The sequence below is a fragment of the Channa argus genome, chromosome 9 (assembly GCF_033026475.1).
Source record: "Channa argus isolate prfri chromosome 9, Channa argus male v1.0, whole genome shotgun sequence".
Lineage (NCBI taxonomy): Eukaryota > Metazoa > Chordata > Actinopteri > Anabantiformes > Channidae > Channa > Channa argus.
Genome location: NC_090205.1, coordinates 13,064,287 through 13,084,439, shown reverse-complemented (window position 1 = coordinate 13,084,439; position 20,153 = coordinate 13,064,287). Strand labels below are relative to the sequence as shown.

General features: G+C 39.8%; 2 protein-coding genes across 4 annotated transcripts; both read right to left on the bottom strand.

The window, feature by feature from the left end:
- Window positions 1-299: 299 nt before the first annotated feature.
- Window positions 300-5,892, bottom strand: acp6 (acid phosphatase 6, lysophosphatidic). 3 transcript variants are annotated; one of them, XM_067515237.1, is made up of 11 exons: window positions 5,736-5,892; window positions 3,903-4,146; window positions 3,692-3,820; window positions 2,859-2,989; window positions 2,628-2,707; window positions 2,455-2,542; window positions 2,152-2,284; window positions 1,308-1,408; window positions 1,053-1,145; window positions 797-962; window positions 300-712 (listed from the first exon to the last, which is right to left on the bottom strand). In XM_067515237.1, exons 2-11 carry the CDS (start codon window positions 4,119-4,121, stop codon window positions 578-580), a joined length of 1,275 nt encoding a protein of 424 aa, XP_067371338.1. In that variant the 5' UTR covers window positions 4,122-4,146; window positions 5,736-5,892; the 3' UTR covers window positions 300-577. The 3 variants fall into 3 exon arrangements, with proteins under 3 accessions (XP_067371338.1, XP_067371337.1, XP_067371339.1); XM_067515236.1 differs by having other exon boundaries at window positions 3,903-4,128; window positions 5,736-5,889; XM_067515238.1 differs by having other exon boundaries at window positions 3,903-4,170; window positions 5,736-5,868.
- A 2,065-nt stretch (window positions 5,893-7,957) lies between these two features.
- gja5a (gap junction protein, alpha 5a) lies at window positions 7,958-17,820 on the bottom strand. Its single transcript, XM_067517176.1, has 3 exons — window positions 17,722-17,820; window positions 17,003-17,519; window positions 7,958-10,448 (listed from the first exon to the last, which is right to left on the bottom strand). The coding sequence occupies exon 3, from the start codon at window positions 10,344-10,346 to the stop codon at window positions 9,195-9,197; it is 1,152 nt and encodes a 383-aa protein (XP_067373277.1). The 5' UTR covers window positions 10,347-10,448; window positions 17,003-17,519; window positions 17,722-17,820; the 3' UTR covers window positions 7,958-9,194.
- Window positions 17,821-20,153: the final 2,333 nt, after the last annotated feature.

The window sequence follows — 20,153 nt, the reverse complement described above, 5'->3', positions numbered from 1 at the left end:
TTGTTTATTCCGTTGTGCCATACGCCACTATTGTTGTGAGGTGTATGGCACACAGAGAGGAGATGCACCAGGCAAACTAGACACTACCTTTATTACAATGGACCTGGGCAATGGCTTTTTTCTTTCTTAAATCAATCACACATACTGGTTGCTGTATAATATCAAATTTGTATCACAGTACAGCTGAAAATAGTCAATTCACACTGAATATTGGATAGAATAGTGAAGCCATTTTGGAAATTATCTGTTCTGTTTGGTTTGGGGGATTTGTAAAAAATAAAAACAGAATAAGACCACCCTTAATAATTAAGACAAACAAATTTAGTATTATGCACCAAGCATTGGTTCAGGCATACACCAATGGTTGTTGGTTTTACTGGTTACATGGTGGTGAGGAATCATGAAAGTCTATTTAAAGCTCCAAAAGAGGCTGTAATCCAGGACTTTCCCCTGGTGGTAGCTGGATGGAATGAGACCCGTGGACGTGTTTTTAAAAAAAAAAAAAAACAACATGATGCGTGACTGTCATATTGTGATGTCATAGCGCTGTGTTCAAATGTGGATGTCTGTTGAGAGTTCAGGGCTTGGTCAGACCCTCTGTTTTATTGCAAATTGAACGGTAGAGCTCAGAGGTCAGAGTGTATGCTGAGATGGCTTGTTTGAACTCCTGCAGAGGGCAGTAGACACCACTACAACCTGGAATAAGTTGATCCTACAGAAAGACAAGTAGGTTGAGTAAAGCACAAGGGAAACTGCACAACAGCTTATTAAATATGCAAAAAACACATTCTCCTACCTGCCCTATGTAAGACACTTTGACAAAAGCCTCTTTAGTCTGCCGGTGTTGGTGCAGTTCCAGAGTGATGTCAGCTGCATACGGTGGCCATCTCATGTCAAAAATTCCCAGAGCCATCAAACAAGGAATCAAAGTGGTGTCGTGTACAGAATACAAAAACAACTTCCTGTTTGAGAGAGTTATAAGAATGGAAAGTATGTCAGAGTGCAATTATGATTGTGTAAGACATAGGTGTGTTCATCTTAGGGTGACCAACCTGTGTGGCACTGATGAATGGCCCTGTAGCTTCTCATCAATGTTGGCTAACAGTGTGTACAGGAGGGGGCCTACACATAGCTGTAAGTTCTCCCTGCCAAAACAAGCAAAAAAAAAAAAAAGGTTAAAATTTTAAAGTTAAAGATAGATTCTTATAACTCAGAAAAAGTGTCACGGATGCTCAACAATATTTACAATTATTAACATTGTTTCTTTAAAAGGACCCTCATCTGCTGACTCTTGAATCTAATCTAACCTTTTGCTAGGGTCATAGATATGGAACATCATATCCACAGCTCTCTGTTCCACTTTATTCCTCCAGGAGTCCAGCACAGGTGGACATGGTAGGCCGTGGGTCTGTTAATGGGGAAGAAAAAAGATACAGTATCAGCTGTAGAAAAGAAACCTTTCTGCTCACCGTTTTCCAGAACTGTTAAGATAAAAGATATTTGCTATTTTTCCCTTCATCATAATTGTAATGGTGTCTAATGTGAGCAAATTACAGTAAACAAGGTGTCAATTTTAAACAGTTTAAAACTATTTATTCACAATTAGTTTTATATTCTGTAAAAGTGGACTATGGCTGTATTAATTCAGGTGGATTAAAACATAATATGGGAGAATGTTAAAAAGGGCTTCAGTGTTTGGCAAGTGAGGAAACATTTTTAGGACAGGTCCTATGAAAATGCCCTCCTATCTTGTATTACAGCAGTCCCATGATAGATATTTTAAAAGCACCCCTCTAAAGTCGGATATCATTCTACCCATTCAAGTAAAAAAATAAAATACAAGAAAAAAGATTTTCAGACTAGTTGTTATGAGTTTTTCTTTGCCAATAGGATCAGGAGCATTTAGATTTGACATTGATGCATTTGTTTTAAAAGATCTTCAATTTTGATAAAACGATTAAAACTTAAATCCTGATGAAATTCTACAAACTTGATATGCTGTGAAACTCTCAGAGTTTCATGTTACATAACTAGCAGCTTGCTAGGTTGCAGCCTCGGGCTAGGCTAAGTTTAAATAATAATTGTATGTATTCTGATAGCTTGTGGTGGGAGTTAATAAAAGTCATATGAATCATGATGTGGCAGTGTCACCTCTCTGGCAACCATGTCATCCCTAATGAGGATGAAGTCGATGTGCTGGTGAGCAGCGATGCCCAGCGCGTTCTGGATGCTCTGCAGGTCTGCTGCAATGTCTGGCAGGGTAGACGACTCTGCCCAGCGGTGGCTGCACAGAACACACAGTGTCAGCCATAAAACACAGATACACCATGACAACCTGTCAGAGGTATCTCAACTCTGCTTATAATTTTGCACAACACATTATTCAAGATTCCACTTTTGGGTAGCGAGTGCACAGGATGGTCAAGACTTGGTATGAAAATATACTCTACATACCTGACAAGGATTTTGAGCAGCTTGCATCCATAATAGTTAGGGTAGAGAATTTCAGATTCTGCCTCTGTTGTTAAAATATGCACTATTTCTTCAAGAATGACAGAAACAAAACAAATTAGATCAAATACAGAATATAATAGGTAACATCATGCCCACATGGCTTTCTTTACTACGTTTTTGATTTTGGTGGAAGAGCCCTGCTATGAGGCACTTGGCAGATTCAATGGTCCTCACAATGTTAGTGGAGCGCACACTAAAAATGGAGAGAGGAAAAAGAAAGGAGGTCATGGAAGGCAGCCAATTCAAAAATAGCAAATTTAGGCTGATATCCTCTGTGGTGCTCTCATAAACTATTGAATACATAAAGTGTGTTCTTCCTGCCCATCATGATGAGCAACACTTACTAGACCTCAGCTGTGCTAAAGGTGGAGCTGAGGAAGGGACTCTCCTCAATGTATCTCCTCCTTAGCCTTTTGCCCAGATCATACAGCTGCTGCATGCCCACTGTGGTCAGCTGACCAGGGAACGTGCCCCCCTGCCAAACGCGACAAACAGGATCAACTTTCACTAACTGATGTGGCCAAACAGACACACACCTTCAATTGTATGCAGGAATCCAAAGTTATTGTGGTACAAGAATGGCAGGAGTCCATATAGTGGGATTTAGTTTGCAAAGCTAAATCCAGTGCAGTTAAACCTCTTTAGCAAAGCAGCTAAGTCAGCACAGGAAACACTTCCATGGACACAGAGGCTGGCAAGCGGGACATGATATCTCACTGGGAAGCAAGACAATGTTAATGAATTTGACTCAGTGTTTTCTAATATTATTTGTAATAAATCTTATTAGACACTAAAGGAAAAATATAAGAGTGGGGTATTTTATGAAGCGACAGGTTGCTTCACATGTACAGTCTATTCAACCAAAATCACTAGTCACTAATTGTCTCCCACAGCACATATAAACTTGTTTTAGCAAGAAAAAACACAGATGTAACTAACATTATTAATGAGTATCTTGTCCAGGGAAATGTTTTAAATGTAAGTAAAGTATGCCAGATTGCACAATGTCAGATGTCAAGGCTTGTTTTTCCCACCCCTACCTGTCTGCTGTTCAAATGTGCAAATATCTAGCCTGCCAGAAAGCCTGTTCCCAGCAACTAACTCCCAAGAGTCTTGTACATGACTTTGTTCCTTTATTGTGCAGCTGCATTCAGCACCACAAAACACACCTACTCACGGTCAACATGTTTTTCCGATAGCTGTCTTCTACAGGAGCTGGGGGCCTGGGACCACCGTTTAGATCTGTCACTACATAGTTGATGTGGGTGTGTGCTGGAGGCTCCAAGAGCGTTGGCACCCACTGGACCTTTAATAAGACAAATAAGCCCAAACAGTTATTAAAGATTCAGGCACTAAATGTCTTGAGTACGCAGAAAAAGTGGTTTTACCTGCATCACATCCGGTATAGACTTTAGTGGCGTTCGAGCACCATGTCGGAACAGGACTTGCACCAACTTTAGTTCATAGGGAGAACTAGAATTTGTGTCGGCCGAAGTGCAACTGGAAGTATCCTGGTCCAATTCAGTCTTCTTCTGTGACCACAGCATTGAGCCAAAAGCCATAGACACTGAACCCAAAACACTTGCTTTTGTCCAAAAAGACCTCATAGTTGTGCTGTGGTCAAAATCAGGTCTGAATTAAATACACAATTAAAACCTAAGAAAAATGACTTTTATTATACCACAAATTCATGTAAGAATATGTTTAATTTACACATCATATTCTCAATTAGCTTCACTGATAAAACAACTGGTTTATGAAGAACAACAACAACAAAAACATTATTTCTGAAAAATAAAAGTGATGTGTTTTTGTGTTTCAATGATTTCCAATCCGAACAAGCAGAAAATTGCATTTGAGAAACTGGAAGCTAAAACATTTGGGCACTGTGATTTAAATAATTAGCTAAACAATCACCTGCAGGGCAACTACTTAGTTTCAACTTTAATAATATAATAAAGATTTGTGTGAAACATTGCTTGGTTTATAAATCATCAGAAAACAGTGAAAACTATCTAATTAAAGAGGAGTTCCAGAAATATTTTGGCTTTAATGGGAAAAAAACAAATAACTATTTTTCCCGCTCATACAAACCTTACTCATTCAACACATTTCAAAACTGTCATGGAGTCTAGAAATGAAGAAGAAAGAAACAAGTGCCCCACCTTATTTATCACAATTCATCAATGACAGTAAGATTTAGGAAGCTAGGAGCTCATTTAATTTAAAGAACTGTCCAGAAGTGATTTGCTGTCAAACTGGTCATTTGAGCACAAAATATGAACTGGGAGAGAAATGCCTGAGGACATCGACATGGGTGATAGTTTTCCAGAATCTGAATTTTAGCGACTGGTTCCTTCACCACAACAACACTACTCCACATCAGTACCACCCGACTTGCTTCTGGTCCTCCCCACTTAATCTGGTCCTGGAGATAATCATCCTATGAGTGTTTTTTTTTTTCAGTTGGTCCTTACAGAGGCATTAAGCAAGGACGGTGGTGAATATTTGAAGAAATGGCTAATAAATAAGGTTTTTGAGGGGGGAAAAAATATTTATTTTTATTAGGGCGAACTTCTCTTGTAAAGTGTCAGCATCAAATATCTTGTTTTGTTCATTGGTTTTGAAAGTGGCTCGAATGCATAATTTCTTTTTTTTTTTTGAAATAGTGCAGATCAAATATGTTGCTTTTGTTGTTGACCAATGAAGATGTTTGGCCGGACTACTAATCAACCAATCGAACTTTTAGCTATTATAGGTGCTTTAGTATCGTTATGTATAATTTGACGTGGTCAACTGAACGCTGTGGCAAGTTCGATGACGATGCAGTATCAGTTTTACCACTGGCTGTAGTAAGACTTGAGATGGCACCTAAACAATGGAGATCAATAAGTAGACCTCGAAAAGTTTTAGGATTTTAAATTTATGTTAGTAAAAAAAAAGTGAGGCTGTAGCACAGGCTAGTGGAGCGAGCTTTCTAAGGATAAAAAACAACGTCACAGTTTTACAACACAAAACCACCAAGTACTGTGACATGAGGGCTGTTAACACAACGGAAACAATTGTTAAGCTGTAACAGCACAACGTATTTGCACGGTGGGAAACGCACGGCTATTGCTAGCTAACTGTTTCAAAACAACCTCATAACATGCAGACAACCTAGAAAACTGTAACACGACAGACAAGCTCAGATTTATGACACATATTAATCACTTTCTTACCAAAAGATGAAATTAAGTTAGTCTGCTGATCTTCGGAAAACGGAACGTTTAATTAAACGTTTAGTTAATAACAAGTTCACTTGTCGTTCGGAACTCTTTCTGTCGGTTCACCGTGATGGATATCGGTAACTGTAGTGCAGAAGATGCGCTCGTGTAGTAGAAGAAAAAGAAACATTCGCAGAGATAAAACTACATTTCCTGACGTTCACGTTGCAAATCTTCTTCCTCCTTTTCAGCGGTAGCGGAGGCATAAAGAACAACGTTGCTGCCCTCTGCAGGGCAATGACAGTATCTGCATGGAGAAGTCCTCAACATGTAGTGAGTGTAGTGTAAGATTTAGCGCTGCACTTTTAGTTGAGGAAAAGAAATGTATAAACCGTTATGTTGATAAACTGTTTATTGTTTGAGTAAGTTAATTACGCACAAAAATATCTCAGCATTAGGACTTTTAATTAGGAAGCATTTAAAAGCTATTAATATTAATATGAACTAACTAACGAACTAATATTGGCTAATTTACAATTTGTTGGCAATTAATAGACAAAAACAATATACTTCTAATATTGTTTATAAGTAGAAAAAGCATTTCCAAAAAAAAAAAAAAAAATGCACTGTGAATGCTTCAGCACTAAAAGGATTCCCAAGCAAAGCTCAAAAAAGTAGAACTGTTTTTGCTGAAAGAGCTGAAATGTTTCCTTTTGCTGAAAGCTGAACTGAAGGTGAACTATGTAAAAATAGCTGAAAGTTTTAGTAGAATAAAAGCAACTAAAATAGCTGAAATGTTTACTATAAAAATGTAAAACATTTTGAAAAGGGTAGAAAATAATCGGAATTAAAGGATAACTGTTTTGCCTCGAGTAGATGTAACATAAAATGGTAGCATAAAAATCCTGGAAACTGTAGAAATGTAATAGCTCAGTGCAAAGTTTGAGTCAAAGTAGAATTTGTAAACTACTATAACCATTTCAAAACATCATGTTAACGTAGGACGAAATGTCACTTCCTACATCCTGGTTAGGCAAACCTCAAAGGCAGCAAGGGCATAAACTTCAAAGGCAATTATGGGTTTTCAGTAATGATTTCATCAAAACAATTTTTTTTTCTAGTTTTAAGTATAAAAAATTAAGTACAGAAATCTTAAAAAGTATAAAAGATATTTAAGAGCTGTATACACACATTTATATCCTTTATAAGCTGAACGTTTTGAAAGTTGAATGGTGTTTCTAGCTGAAAGTCTGCCAAAGTAGGTATTTGCCAAAAACGTACAGAAGACGGAAGTCATAATGTTATTATTATTATTATTATTGTTATTGTTATTGTTATTGTTATTATTATTATTATTATTATTATTATTATTATTATTATTATTATTATTATTATTATTATTATTATTATTATTATTATTATTATTATTATTATTATTATTATATCTTTATTGTTAAAGCTTTCACAGTATAGATTACAGAGGCAGGACTGCAATATTACATATAAAAGTGTAACTTAAATAATCTGAGTATTTTTACTACAATATATTTAACTTCAATGCTGAATTCAAATGTTTGCTGTGTGCTTTCTCTGTGATGTACAATAAATCTCCTACAGGTTAAGGAACCTTAATACAACATCTGCTCCACTGTGAATGTCAAGAGCAGAAAACCACAAGTATTCTTACTGGAGCACAAAATCCTATTAACTATGTAAATGAGAATTTTAAAAGCATTATACTGGAAAAACTGAGTCGTAATCCTGGCTGTATGCTCTGCAGTGTGATCAGATAAAGTGGTGAAACTGTTTTTCAACAACCACAACAGAACAAATAAACCAACAAAAAAGTGAAACTAAAACATTTTAAGTGTTAAAATTCAGTTTTATCGTAAGAAAAATCAAGTTTGATACCAATGCTCAGCCCTCTGACAGAGATGATGAGTCGATGAGAGTTGATGTGATACTCATCTAAGAATGCTGAAACTCTTTAGTCTCTGCATGTTCTTTAAAGATACTAAAAGATTTTCTTACACTGTTTTTTCAGTTTCTATATTTACCACATAGTTTTGATATACAGTAGTTTGATTTAAGTTGTTAAATGTAAATTCTCCATATGGGCATTCAGTATCTGCTCATTTGGTTTCTAAAAGTGTATTACATGCAAATGAAGAAAGTACTTAGTAAGGTAAAATATATATTGTTTAATACTAAAAGCCAAAAGGTTATATTATTTAGATTAAGTAATTTAATTAATCACCAAAAGTACAACAAAGCAGGCTGGAGTGATTGCAGTGGATGATTTATTGTGTGATTAGTGAGTGATGTCATTTATTGCATAAAGATGAAAGAAGATGTAAAAGATCCAGCAGTATAATAAACAAGAACAAGAATCATTTAAAAGAACATTTGCTTTATAGAAATTTAACATACATGTCAGTGACCTTTTTATCTTCCTACGCACAGTAATTTCAGGCAGCAAGAAATGGAATAAAGTATATTGAAAGACAGAAATGGAAACATACACCAGACCGGGACACATTTTTATTTACACAATGGTTCCAGGAGGGAAACTAAAAAACAAGTGCAATGTTGCCACTCAGTGGCTGGACCTGCTTATACCACCATCCAATCAGGGCCCCCTGTTTTTCTTTAAGCCCTTTCAACAGGCAATTGCTCAAACTGGCGTCAATCTCTCACCTCGTTTGCACACCTATCAAATATGTGACTAAAGAATACTCTTAATGACACTGTTCAGTTCTAAATAATGCATTACATTTTGTGTTTGCTGACCTACAAGAACTGCATAGTGCAATAGTGCAATTAAATACAAAAGTTTTTTCACACTTGATAAGGCCTTGATCACTGCAACTGTGCAGGAAGATTCACAGTTCTTTTCATATCAAGTTTCTGTCTTTAATTGCTCTTAATTTTTGCAGTGGGAAAAAATACTTTTGGTTATGCTATTTAAAGTCATAGAGTCCTCTATAATTAATTGAATAGCTGAGATGTTTGTCCTCTTTTGTTTTTCAATGACCAAGCACCAAACATTGCATTATTGTCTCTTTCCTTCAGTTAGTTTTTGCCTTTTACTGTTTAGGTAAAACATAAAATGTGCAATCAACAGGTGTCAAACCTGTTACCCTGTTTTCAGTTTTACATTATTTTCCTTTTGCAGCTTAGTTGTCTTTCAAGCTCTCAAACAGACGATCTGCTCATAGAGCTCATACACATCAAGTTTACTTAGTCCACTCATAGTGTTTCTTTTATTTTGGACATCAAGTTCGTCCTCTGCATTCTACTACCAGGCCTTTTCTGCTGAGTCTGCATAGTTCGCCTGTGCTTACACTCTAACCTCGCCATTCAGAAATGCTTCAGAGTCTTGCTAAACTGATCTTTCCTGTGCCTTCTCTTTGGTGTTGGATGTCTGATATTCCTTCCTCTCGTTCTGCTAAGTGACTCTGTCTGGTTTTGAACCTATACTGCCAGGTCATCGTGGCGGGCACGGCTGCTGGTCCCACTGGTTTTGCTCAGTCGACGTTTGTCCTTCATGTAGCTGTTGTGAAGCAGAGGTGATGGGGAGCAGCTGTTAGGCAGCTCTGTTGGCGCCTGATCATATCTGATTCTCAGGAAGTCTTCCTCATCCTCTAGGTTGTCGCAGGTGTGATGCTGTTCTGTTGCCAAGTTGACCGAGTTCTGCTGCAGTGCCATCCTGGTGTTGAAAGGATGAGAGGGCATGGATGTCATGGGGTTCATAGAGCTTGTGGCTGCGAGGCACTGGGTGAAGTCAGGAGGAGGGGTGCAGGCGGCTGAGGGCCGTGGCGGACCGTTGGGCTCCAAGGCGGCAGAAACAGCCATCGTCACTGCTCTGTCATTGTCCCTCTGCGTCATTCTGGTGCGTACACACCTTCGGAGACTCCTCCAGCCGAGGTGGTAGAGCTCCAACACAGACAGCAGCAGAGACACGCCAGCCACTGCAAGCATAAAGATGATGAAGACGTTCTTCTCTGTGGGCCGGGACATGTAGCAGTTGACTGGGTTTGGGCAGGGCCAGGCGTCGCACAAGTACAGCGCTTTGAGGAACACCCCATATATCAGGTACTGCACCACAATAAATGTCACCTCCATCGCAGTCCGGATCATGATGCTCAGGATGTACGTCTGCAATAGGGCCCCTTTCAGGCGAATGCGACCAGTGCCATCAGACGCCGTCTCCTTACCGCTCTCCTTCTGTTGGAGGTACTCCTTCTCCCCCTCCAGGTCTCCTTCACCCTCACCTCTTGCCTCCTTCTCCTCCTGCTCCCTCCTGCGCCGCTTCTCCTCCATGCGCACTGTGTGCATGGCGTGGCCCATGTAGATGAGGGATGGTGTGGAGACAAAAACGATCTGCAGTACCCAGTAGCGGATGTGGGCTATGGGGAAGGCGCTGTCATAACACACGTTCGTGCAACCAGGTTGCTTGGTATCACAGAGGAAATCGCTCTGCTCATCACCCCAGGAGGACTCGGCCGCCGTGCCCAGCACTAGGATGCGGAAGATGAAGAGAACCGTGAGCCAGACCTTCCCAACTGAAGTGGAGTGTTCCTGGACTTCCTCTAGAAAATTCCCCAGGAGACTCCAGTCCCCCATCACTGCTCAAAGACCGAACAGACACCTGAGACACAAAGATTCGAGAGGGAGGACAGAAAGGCCAAAAGTAGGGGGAGGGGGAGAGGTGAAAAGGTAATGGCACTGAGGTGGATGGAATAGACAGAGCAAAAGAGGAAAGTGAAAAAATGAAATACAGATAATCAGTCACAGACAGCTGCAGGTCCTGTAATTCTTCAGATAAAATTACTTGGGTGTTTGTGTGTGGCATCATATGTATAAAAATAGCTTCTCTGTCTGTGAATTGCTTTGGGGCTGGAGACCACGGCATGAGAACTATCAACTTCCCACGAGAGAAACACACAGAGATAGAGAGGGCAAGGAAGTTCAGGAGTCATGTAAAAGTAAATAATGAGGTTGTTTTAAGAAAAAATATTCAAAATTATGTGATGTTTGTATGTTTAATGGTTTTATATTTACATTGCCAAAGATACATTTCCTATTTATGATAGTCACACAGAAAGGGCGACCGGCCACCACGAGAGATGTCAAAGCCAGGAGACTTTGTCCTTTTAATGGTGTGACCCGGCCTGAGCTGCACAGACTCCATCCTGCCTTTGGCACGTAACCAGTGCACTTCACTAACAGGGACTGAGTCCGCATTTCTGACAACCACTGTCCTCCCTGCTACAGTGAAACCCTCACGCGTCATTTCATTTCAAACCATTTCAAAGCGTCAATCAGATTTCTCCATCTAGCCAACATCTGTGTGTCTAAGTGTGTCTTCTTCCCCCTTTTGACTCTTGCATTAGAGTCTGGGTAGGGCCCAAACATGGCAGTGGCAGTCTGGTGAGCCTTAGCTGAAAAGGACCCTATAAGGTACCTCACCAGACAGTTTAATGGGTGCCATAAATGACCCCATCAATTGAGGGGTTAAGAAAACCCATCAAACTCCATCAAGGTGTGACCTCCAGCATCTACATAAGCTACTTTCATGTGCTGACTTCCAGTTTTTACTGTGCAGCCAGAGCTCAAAGACAGATGAATTATAACATAAAGGAAGGAGGGCTGAACAGATCTGACAGGTTTTTCCTACACGTCACACACCTGAAGTTACAGCCATACTTGGCAGTGTTACAGAAAACATATACATTCCTCCAAAGCTGTGTGTTAAGACAAACTGTTATTTTAATGGAGTGTGTAATAGGTAAAAAAGAATATACAGTATGATCACTACAATCACAGAGAGTGAAAAAAGCCAAACAAGGAGCTGATGTTCTCTCTTACCAGCCCTCATCTCCCTCCAAGTGTAATCCATACGTGGATGCTTCCATTTCCACTCAGAGAGAGAGTTACTTCTACTGCTTAGTCCACTGTGCATAGTGTGAATAGCCAGACTGACACTGGTTATGTGTGAGGGAGAGATGGTCTAAATGACCTTGACCATCTGTCCCTCCCCCTCCCTCATGAAGTATATATATGGCAGTGTAATAGAAAAACAGAGCTTTGTGCTCTTTATCTGTGGAGTGGGGAAAGAAAGGAAAGCTTTATAAGGAAATCCTCGACCTCTACCTGCACCCAAGGCTAATATTCAAGAGCATAGCATAGGAAAGTCTGGGCTCTGACACTTGTTTTCCAGCATGCACCTAATACCCAGTAACGTCAGTCTGGTCACAGTTGGAAGCCAGGTTGGATCATTAGTTGCTGGAGCAGATCTCCGCCCCACTCGGGGCCCTGGCTCAAAGCCTTGGCTGGATACAGCTGATGATCTTTACTGGAAGTAAATCAGAAACAGAGTGAAAACTGGAGGAGGAGGGAGTGTGAGTCCAGCCATCACATTAGCAGGAGTCACCTATTAAAATGGCCGTGTTCCTATCAGCTATCACAGACTACAGGCCGTCCTCACCGAGCAGATCCTGTGATTGCTTTTCATCATTCTGTGATGTAGTAACGTGGTCTGTCAGCCCGGGTACGTACAGCACGTGAAAAAAATTAACTCAGTACAAACACACAGTACTTACATACTGTGGTGAGAATCTCCCTCCCTCCTCTACGGCTTCCTGTTCTAAAGGGAAGCAATCTGAAACGATATGATCTCCGAAGGACGAACGGAACAAGACTTTGCTAGTATTGGGAGTGAGGGGATCAAAGAAGTTAGAGCTGAGCTATTCCTGGGCATCGTCTCTTGCCACCAGTGGTTGTGTGTCATACCTGTGCTGGTGTTGGCCTTCTGAAAGCCTGCCTGGCAATAACCAGCAATTTACTGTGACCCACTGTACCGTTAGCTGAGCCGTCTGGTTTGCCTGTGGACCATCATGGCTGTCATATTTGTTTATAATCTGGGGCAGAGTAAAAGAAAAGTATAATGGACGCTCTGGTTATAAGGTGTTCAGAACAGTGAACTGCGCAAAAGGAGCATTGTGTGCACCTCTGAGTTATTTCTCCTGACGTTGCTCAAAGCGTCAAACATGATCTTTCGGATGTGACTGAGCGCGCACGTGTGTGTGTGTGTCGTGCAGTAAGCGAGAGTGTCAGTGAGTTAAAAGGTCCATGGAAACAAAGTCTAGGATGGGTGTTCCAGAGATTTTATGATAAACGAAGTGAGAAATAGCCTCCAATGTAGCATACTGTAAATGGGATTTCACCACTTCAGGGTCAACTCAGACAGAGCCTGAGACACTGAGCCGGTCTGGATAACAGCCAGGAAATTCAGAGAGGTAAATAGAGAGAGAGCAACTACTAAACTGCTTCAGTGTGACGAGGCAGCTGCTGCTGTGACTCGCTACAGAACAGGAATAAATGCCATGTGTTTTCCCTACTCTGCAACCCAACAATAAATCCAGGCTGTTGGACCAGCCTCAGTTTTGCCTTAAAGGGCAGTGATACTCTGGATCAAGTATCAGTGTGGGATGAGGACCTCAGTGAAGAGAAATCCCTGGTCTAAAGTTTTATAGGACCATTGAGCTTTGTTTATATGGCTGTACGGTGGCACATGGAGCAATGCTTTCAGATTTATGTTGTTATGTTGTTTGTGAGCGAAACTTGTGTCGGCAGAGATACACAACATTTCTCAGTTGTAGGCTTTTTGTTGCTAAAGCTTATACGGTTTTTGGCTTAACCCTCCCCTTTGCTTGTATGTTTCTATAATTTCCCAACAATATCTTGTTGCCCCCAGTCTGCAGTGTATCCACAGAACAAAACAACAGGGGGCAGGGTTGATTTAAACATTCCTTCAGAGATCTGCCCCTTTCAGGACTAAGCCATGTTTGACAGACTCCTGATCCTCATAGAGGTTTAAGATACACAGCCCGATCTGTGCCGTCATCAAAAAGACACTGGGAATTAGATGATGTGGAATTGGTTTTATTGGGCTGCTTTGCTTTAATGAGGCATGTTTAGAATGACAAGGGTTTAAGAAAAAGCAATTACCTTTAAGGAGATTAAGTACATTTTAGAGCAATTTCACATAAGATATCAAAATGCTGGCTTAATAACCACATACCTGCATAAGTGATAAATCATTTTCATGTAAAACAGTAAGTGAACTAAAGCTCTACAGTATTTTACATAGTCCAGAGGGAAAGTTGTGGCCACACAGTAAATTGTAAACCCATTTTAATGAGCCAAACCTTGTAGCTTTCCTTTAAAGTTACATGGTCATGTTACTGGCTCTAGATCAAATCCCAGATCTCATTATTAACTTGCTTATTTTATCTCATTTTACTGTAGGTAAGTTAAGTTCTGTGCTGATTAAAATATCAAATGTAATGCCTGGTACATGTCTAATTTGGGTGTAATGAAGTGTGTTTTTGGCACCTTTGACTCTTATCACAATATGATCCAGCATGCAAAGACTTTCAAAATAAAATTAAGGTTTGCAGCATTTCCGTAACATTTTCCATTCAAACAAGCACTAACATGTAACTGCACTAAACAAACCTTGCGTTCACGTACATCTCATCACGGTGTCTTCTCTCACTACAATAACACTACAGTACACGATCCAACAACTAGTCCTAATTTAATACTTCAAAGCTTTATTTTTTCATTTATGATTCACCAGCACATTATGCTGTTTGTTTGGTGAGTGTTGTCTTCTCCAGATCTCTTCAAAAAGTTACTGGGCTCTACCGTATGGCCGGTATTAAACTATCCCAAGAAGTAGAAAGCAAGAAGGCTCTGCCAGGAGCACTGTAGCTAAATATCTTTGCCAGTAACCTCTCATGTTGCAGGGCCATTGTTGTGACAGCTGAGCATCGTCTCAGTGGAACAGTGCACCAAGGGAAAAATGTCAGACGAATCTGCACAAGTGCTCTTCACTAACGCATTTATACACACGTTTTGTCAGTCTCAGCTGAATACAACAGACCTGCACACAGGATGCCAAACATACTGAGACTGCAGCAATTCAGCTCAGTTATTTTTAATCTTTCAGGTTTATGAGGTGACTGGGGGATAACGGGGAGATTAATGCACACAAATAAATGCTATTCATGAATTAAGTTCTCTAAAGTTCGAGCAGTATATTCGAAGCACACGTGTGGAGATCACAGTTCGCACTATAGCAGATGTTCCCTTGTGTTACAGATATTAGCTTTAGCTGCATTGGCTTTTTGGAGGGGTGAGTTATGGATACGTGGATCTGATGCCGGATGAGCTGAAAGATACTTCCCACTTGTGTGAGTCACCTGTTGTCACCAGTCGCAGGCCAATGTGGATGGAGGCTGCTATATATCAGTCAAACCAGCAAAAGCCGGTGCCTGCTACCTTAAATGGCTGTCTGGCTCTTCATCTGCCCACTTCTGTACACAGACCCACAGCCCTGTTATGATCTATTGTTTTGCTGCATATGGCATTGAACTGAAACCCTCAGGCCAGACAGCTGCAAGGTGCTTCATGGACTGACGAACGCAGTCCCAGATGAAATCCCTGCATAGCTGTTATTTCTGGAGAGTGACCGACTAAATGTTTGGCATGTTTTTATCTTTTTATTGCGGGTTTTATCAGTCAGTGACAAAAATACCATCCTTCTTTATCTACAAAGTCATAAGATAACGAAGCTTATAATCTTTTCTCTATTGTTGTATGATGTCTCTACACAAATCTCACCTGTCATTCCAATGAAATATAAAGTGGTATTTATGGCTGTTCAGAAAGTTCACAGTTAGACTAATGTAACAGTGTTGTTTTTTTTTTTTTGTCTTCGGTGTCCAACAGGAAAAACAAGTGATATCAAGTTATTAATGTGTTAACAGATTTGTTATGAGCACAAAAAAACTAAAAAACTTTTTAAACAGAGTACAGTTAAATATTGTATAGAGGTATTATACTTTCTACTACTACTTTCTAGGTACAATGCCATTACCAAAACACATGTGATAGCTATAGTTTTATCATATTAATGATCATATCAATAATAATAAATATATGAATTCAAATGTTTATAAAGCATTATGAGAAAATTTTGTTACATAGGAAAAGTCATGAAAAGTAATGGAAGTAAAGTAATGAAAATTATATTTGTGCAAAAGCTTGCAATATGCCTTTTAAAAAAAGTGTGTGTGTATGTGTGTGTGTGTGTGTGTGTGTGGGCGGGTGGGTATGAATATTCAGTTTTCATTACTTTATTATCAAATTTTATATACACTGACCACTGAGCATTTACTTTTGATTGTGAAAGAACATACTAGTTATAGCTGAATGTACATGGTTATGTTGATGAAAAAAAACTGTTTCTGCCATTTTCAAAGAAGGGAATTCAAACCTTTGCACCAAACTGTATATAATATGTATTTTTTACATGTATAAGTTCACAGTTTGATGAAGCGATATAAAAATATTTATCACTGATAATCTGTTACTTCCATTTCTATAACTCAAATTATCTCAAATAACTTAAGAATTTTTACTTGCATTGTAGTATTTTTTAACTGCAGCATTGATCATTTTACTTAAATAAAGAATCTGAAAACCTCTTCAACCACTTCTGACTCATAAGATTTCACTTATCAAAATGTGACTATGCTTTAAGTAGACCCGAGCCAACACTTCACTAGAACAGAAGTATCATTTGTTTTTATTTATTAATTTAAATTGAAATTTTTTTCTGCTAGTGGATTTTATATTTCTATTTCAATTTAAAATACTTTTTCAAAAGAAACAGTATAAATGGAAAAGCTGCAGCACCGGTTTCTCTTAAAAGTTAAGTAGTATTTGCATTACCTCATATATTTTGGTAATGTTTGTGCAGAGACAGGTAACTACGTAACATATTGGAGATAACAAAGGAATTTAATATTTCTTCCATGAGACAATTGCTCACTGTCTTCATTCAGTATGTACACATTTGCTGGTGGCTTCATGTTTTAAGGTCTCGAGTGCTGCACTGTTGAATATGTTTGTCTCTTAAGAGAGTTATGAGCAGAGCAGAGGAAGAGAGAGAACAACAGAGCGAGATGAGAGGACAGAGTAGGTTGACAGCTGTACCTGCTGACAGGGATCATTCTAACAAACACATGGCCTCCCACTCCATCACTCCTGCTCTTTAAGATATCATCTCTTCCTCAGAGAGTCAACGGCTACTTGTTTTGCAGAAGGATGCTCAAAGTGTGTGCATCCTTTTGTAGTTTGTCACCTGAGTAAGAGTTGGCTGGTTTGTTGGTAACCTGATCTGATCATATGTTCATTTAGTGGCTTACCTGCAATTCTGCTTAAGTGTTGTTGTCTGGCAGACTCCCTCTTTATGAAGTAATCTGTCCCCTGGTGAGACAAGTCTTCTTTTGGAGAAACGTCAGGTAAAGATGTGGAAGCAAACACTCGACCACAGTTTCAGGCTGATGGTGGGACTACTTCCTTCTTTTGAACGTGGACGGGATCCAGCTGTCAACGACAGCGTCTGAGTTTAGTTTCGTCCCAACACCAAACTGAGTGTCCACACAGGGGGCACGAAAAGAAAAGCAGGGGCATCAAGAGAGTTTCTTCCCGGTGTCCCTCCCTTCTGTCTCTCCTCCTCCATCTCCTCCTCCTCTTCTTTTTCCTCCCTTCACCACCTCCCCTTTCTTCTTACATCCCTGGTGCTCTATTTTTTGCTGGGAAGCGTTCTCCGGCAGCAGAAGGGGAAGTGGAATTGTTTTCTGGGATCAATGGTAAATCCGCTCAGACTAAACTTCCAGAGTGCTGAGTGCTCCTTTAGGTTTTACAGCTTTGTTGTTTGTGCTGTGGTGAAATTCATACAGCAAGATTTAAAAGATAATTTACAAGAGTTTGACAGAAGCTGATGTTTTTTATTTTAAAGATGTTAAAAATGCTTTAGATTTACTTTTAAAGACCCATAACTTTTTAAAAATTAGCCCACATTTGGTAAGTCACCAGTAAGTCAGATGTTACCTTAAAGGCTTTGTGGAAAAACTGTACCTACTTTGTTCATGATTTCTTCTCTTTGGCCTCACTCCCACTCCTCTGGTAGCGTGTGCTTTTCTGTAAAGTTTGTAGTACAAACACAAAATCACTGACAAAAATTAAAGAGCTCATTCTCCTCCCCTTTCCTCCTTGATCTTCTTTGCCGCTGTACATGGTGTGAGTTTCTAGCTCTGCAGCCTGCCTGCAGATAGCCACTGAATTATATAATGGGAATTTGTTTTTTAACGTCTGAATTCTCCTTGCTGGAAGCCCAATATGAATTTAAAGGCATTTAAATGTTGTGACAGCGCACAAACAGACGTACTTTCACTAATAGACGTAGCTTCGCTCCTTCATTATCGTCATTCTTTCATTTCTTTCTTGTTCAAGTTCTCACCTTAATCAAGCAGTTTTACATATATGTCTTTACGCTAATTATCAGGCTATGAGGCTGAAGGAGACTATTAGCTCAGCCCCAGGAAGCAACTGCACCCAGTCCAAAAATAGTCTAACTCCACCATCAAACCTCAATGTTTGTTGTTTCCTATTTAAATATGTAGTTGAACTATAGAGTGTTCGATGGCATGATGAGATCTTAAGCAAGTGGACAGAGTCAGGCTTGTTGCTTCTCCTTTACCAGTGGTTGGGCAAAGCAAAGTTCCAGGCTGGTGGCTGTAGTTTCTTAGTTTTATGATACAGATGTTGGTGTGGTGTTGATCTTCTCATCTTTTTCACAATAGAACAAGCTCTTTTCCCAAAATGCCAAACTATTGCTTTGAAGAGTTAGTTTCATTTCTCAGTTCACTGACCATGAATTGTTTCTTGCAATCAAAGACACTCTACATTTTTGGTTTTGTACACTGACCCAATTTTCTCCGTCCTGCCAATGTCATGGCCTAATAACTGGTCTGAATGACTAAATTCTCCTCTCCAACAACTGTGCCTTTGACCTAGAGAAGAGAATAACATTTGTATAAATAGCTGGAGAAACCAAGTGTTAAGGATCTCATGACAAACCCAGACCATCTGACCAGAAGCAGTGACCCTGCAGTACCCCACCCAACACATTTAACCTGCTTATGTCTTTGGTGTGTAGTCACTCCTTTCTTAAAAGACACAGCTAAACCTTCTTTCTTCCAGTGCAAAGCCTCTTTGTGAGAAGTTTTCACTGTCCTTTCTGTTGATGCTACCTCAGCCGGTGTACTAAGACTAGAACATCTTTGTTCCTTCTGCATGTTGAAAAGGTTGATGATCATAAAAAAGGGCTCACTGCGATTTGCAAAGTTTCTTAAACAAAAGCCTATGGAACATCTAGCATCCCCTCAGGCCTCAGCCAGTCATAGGAAGGGATGGAAAAGATGCTGCTACTTTCTAATTACCTCCTTATCCTAATCCTTCCTCATTTTAAAGGCTACACTGACATTTCCATTGTGCTGCTCATCAGGCTGGATTTAGAAGTGGAACATTATTTACACAGAATAACATAATAAAGTGACTATCAACAAAGAAGTAATGTTCCACAACTTCACTTAATTTCATCTTACAGCTTCTCTGCCAGAATAAGGTCTGAATGTGTGTGTGATACACAGATATACAGGCCCAGGGAGGAGAGACGACACGCGTTTATGCCTGTGGACATACAGTAGTGTAGTGTTGACTTCTATTTGATCGAAAAAGTGCCCACTGCCGGGATGCATTAGTGTAACTCGTGCCAAATGTTCAAGAGCTTGACCCTACTTTCTATTCTGCATGTGACCTGCTCAGCCGAGTCCGAGGGAAACCACGCTTGATGGACAAATGCTACTGAGCGGCCATCACATCCTCAAATACACTTTCCAACTCATCTGATGATCCACCTGTGGCTCTCTGAGCTATGGCCCAATGTGACAATAAAATGTCAATGTTGATTTAGGAAGACCGATTCAACCTAATTTATGACGGCATAAACTGTGCATATACATATTTTGTGCCCGATTAAGGACTGACCAATTCTATCACCTACATCTTTACTACTGACAACTATGTTACTATTAAACCAGTGCTGTTCTGTTAACACACTGATAAAAGAAGGCAATAAATTATCCGCCATGCTTTTTGTTTGTAGGGTGACAAAGCTTTGAGCCAACAGGTGAGGGACTGCAAGAAGGCGATAGCAAGTTAGTGAGTTGTCATGTATTTTAGTTCTGTCACTGAGAGTCCATCTGTTTCCAGCACTGATATATGTACAGATTTAGACTGAAGCTATTCTTACCAGCTAATCTCCGACTATGCCGGAAATGCTTTCCCAGATCCAAGGCACTGATTATGACTGAATTTTGGACAATTATGGAGCACACATGCATCATACGTGTCAAGGATGGCTGTCTTAATGGTTGTTCCTCATTTATCTCAGTTTGCTGTCGGCTCTGTGCAGTATGTGTGTGTTTCCTTTCAAACAAGACAAAGTAACAT

Coding starts and splice junctions, on each gene's coding strand:
- acp6 (XM_067515237.1), bottom strand. CDS start 4,121: ATGAGGTCTTTTTGGACAAAAGCAAGTGTTTTGGGTTCAGTGTCTATG. Junction 2,990..3,691: donor ATCGGAAAAACATGTTGACC/GTGAGTAGGTGT, acceptor CGCGTTTGGCAG/GGGGGCACGTTCCCTGGTCA. Junction 2,708..2,858: donor TTTAGCACAGCTGAGGTCTA/GTAAGTGTTGCT, acceptor CTCCATTTTTAG/TGTGCGCTCCACTAACATTG.
- gja5a (XM_067517176.1), bottom strand. CDS start 10,346: ATGGGGGACTGGAGTCTCCTGGGGAATTTTCTAGAGGAAGTCCAGGAA.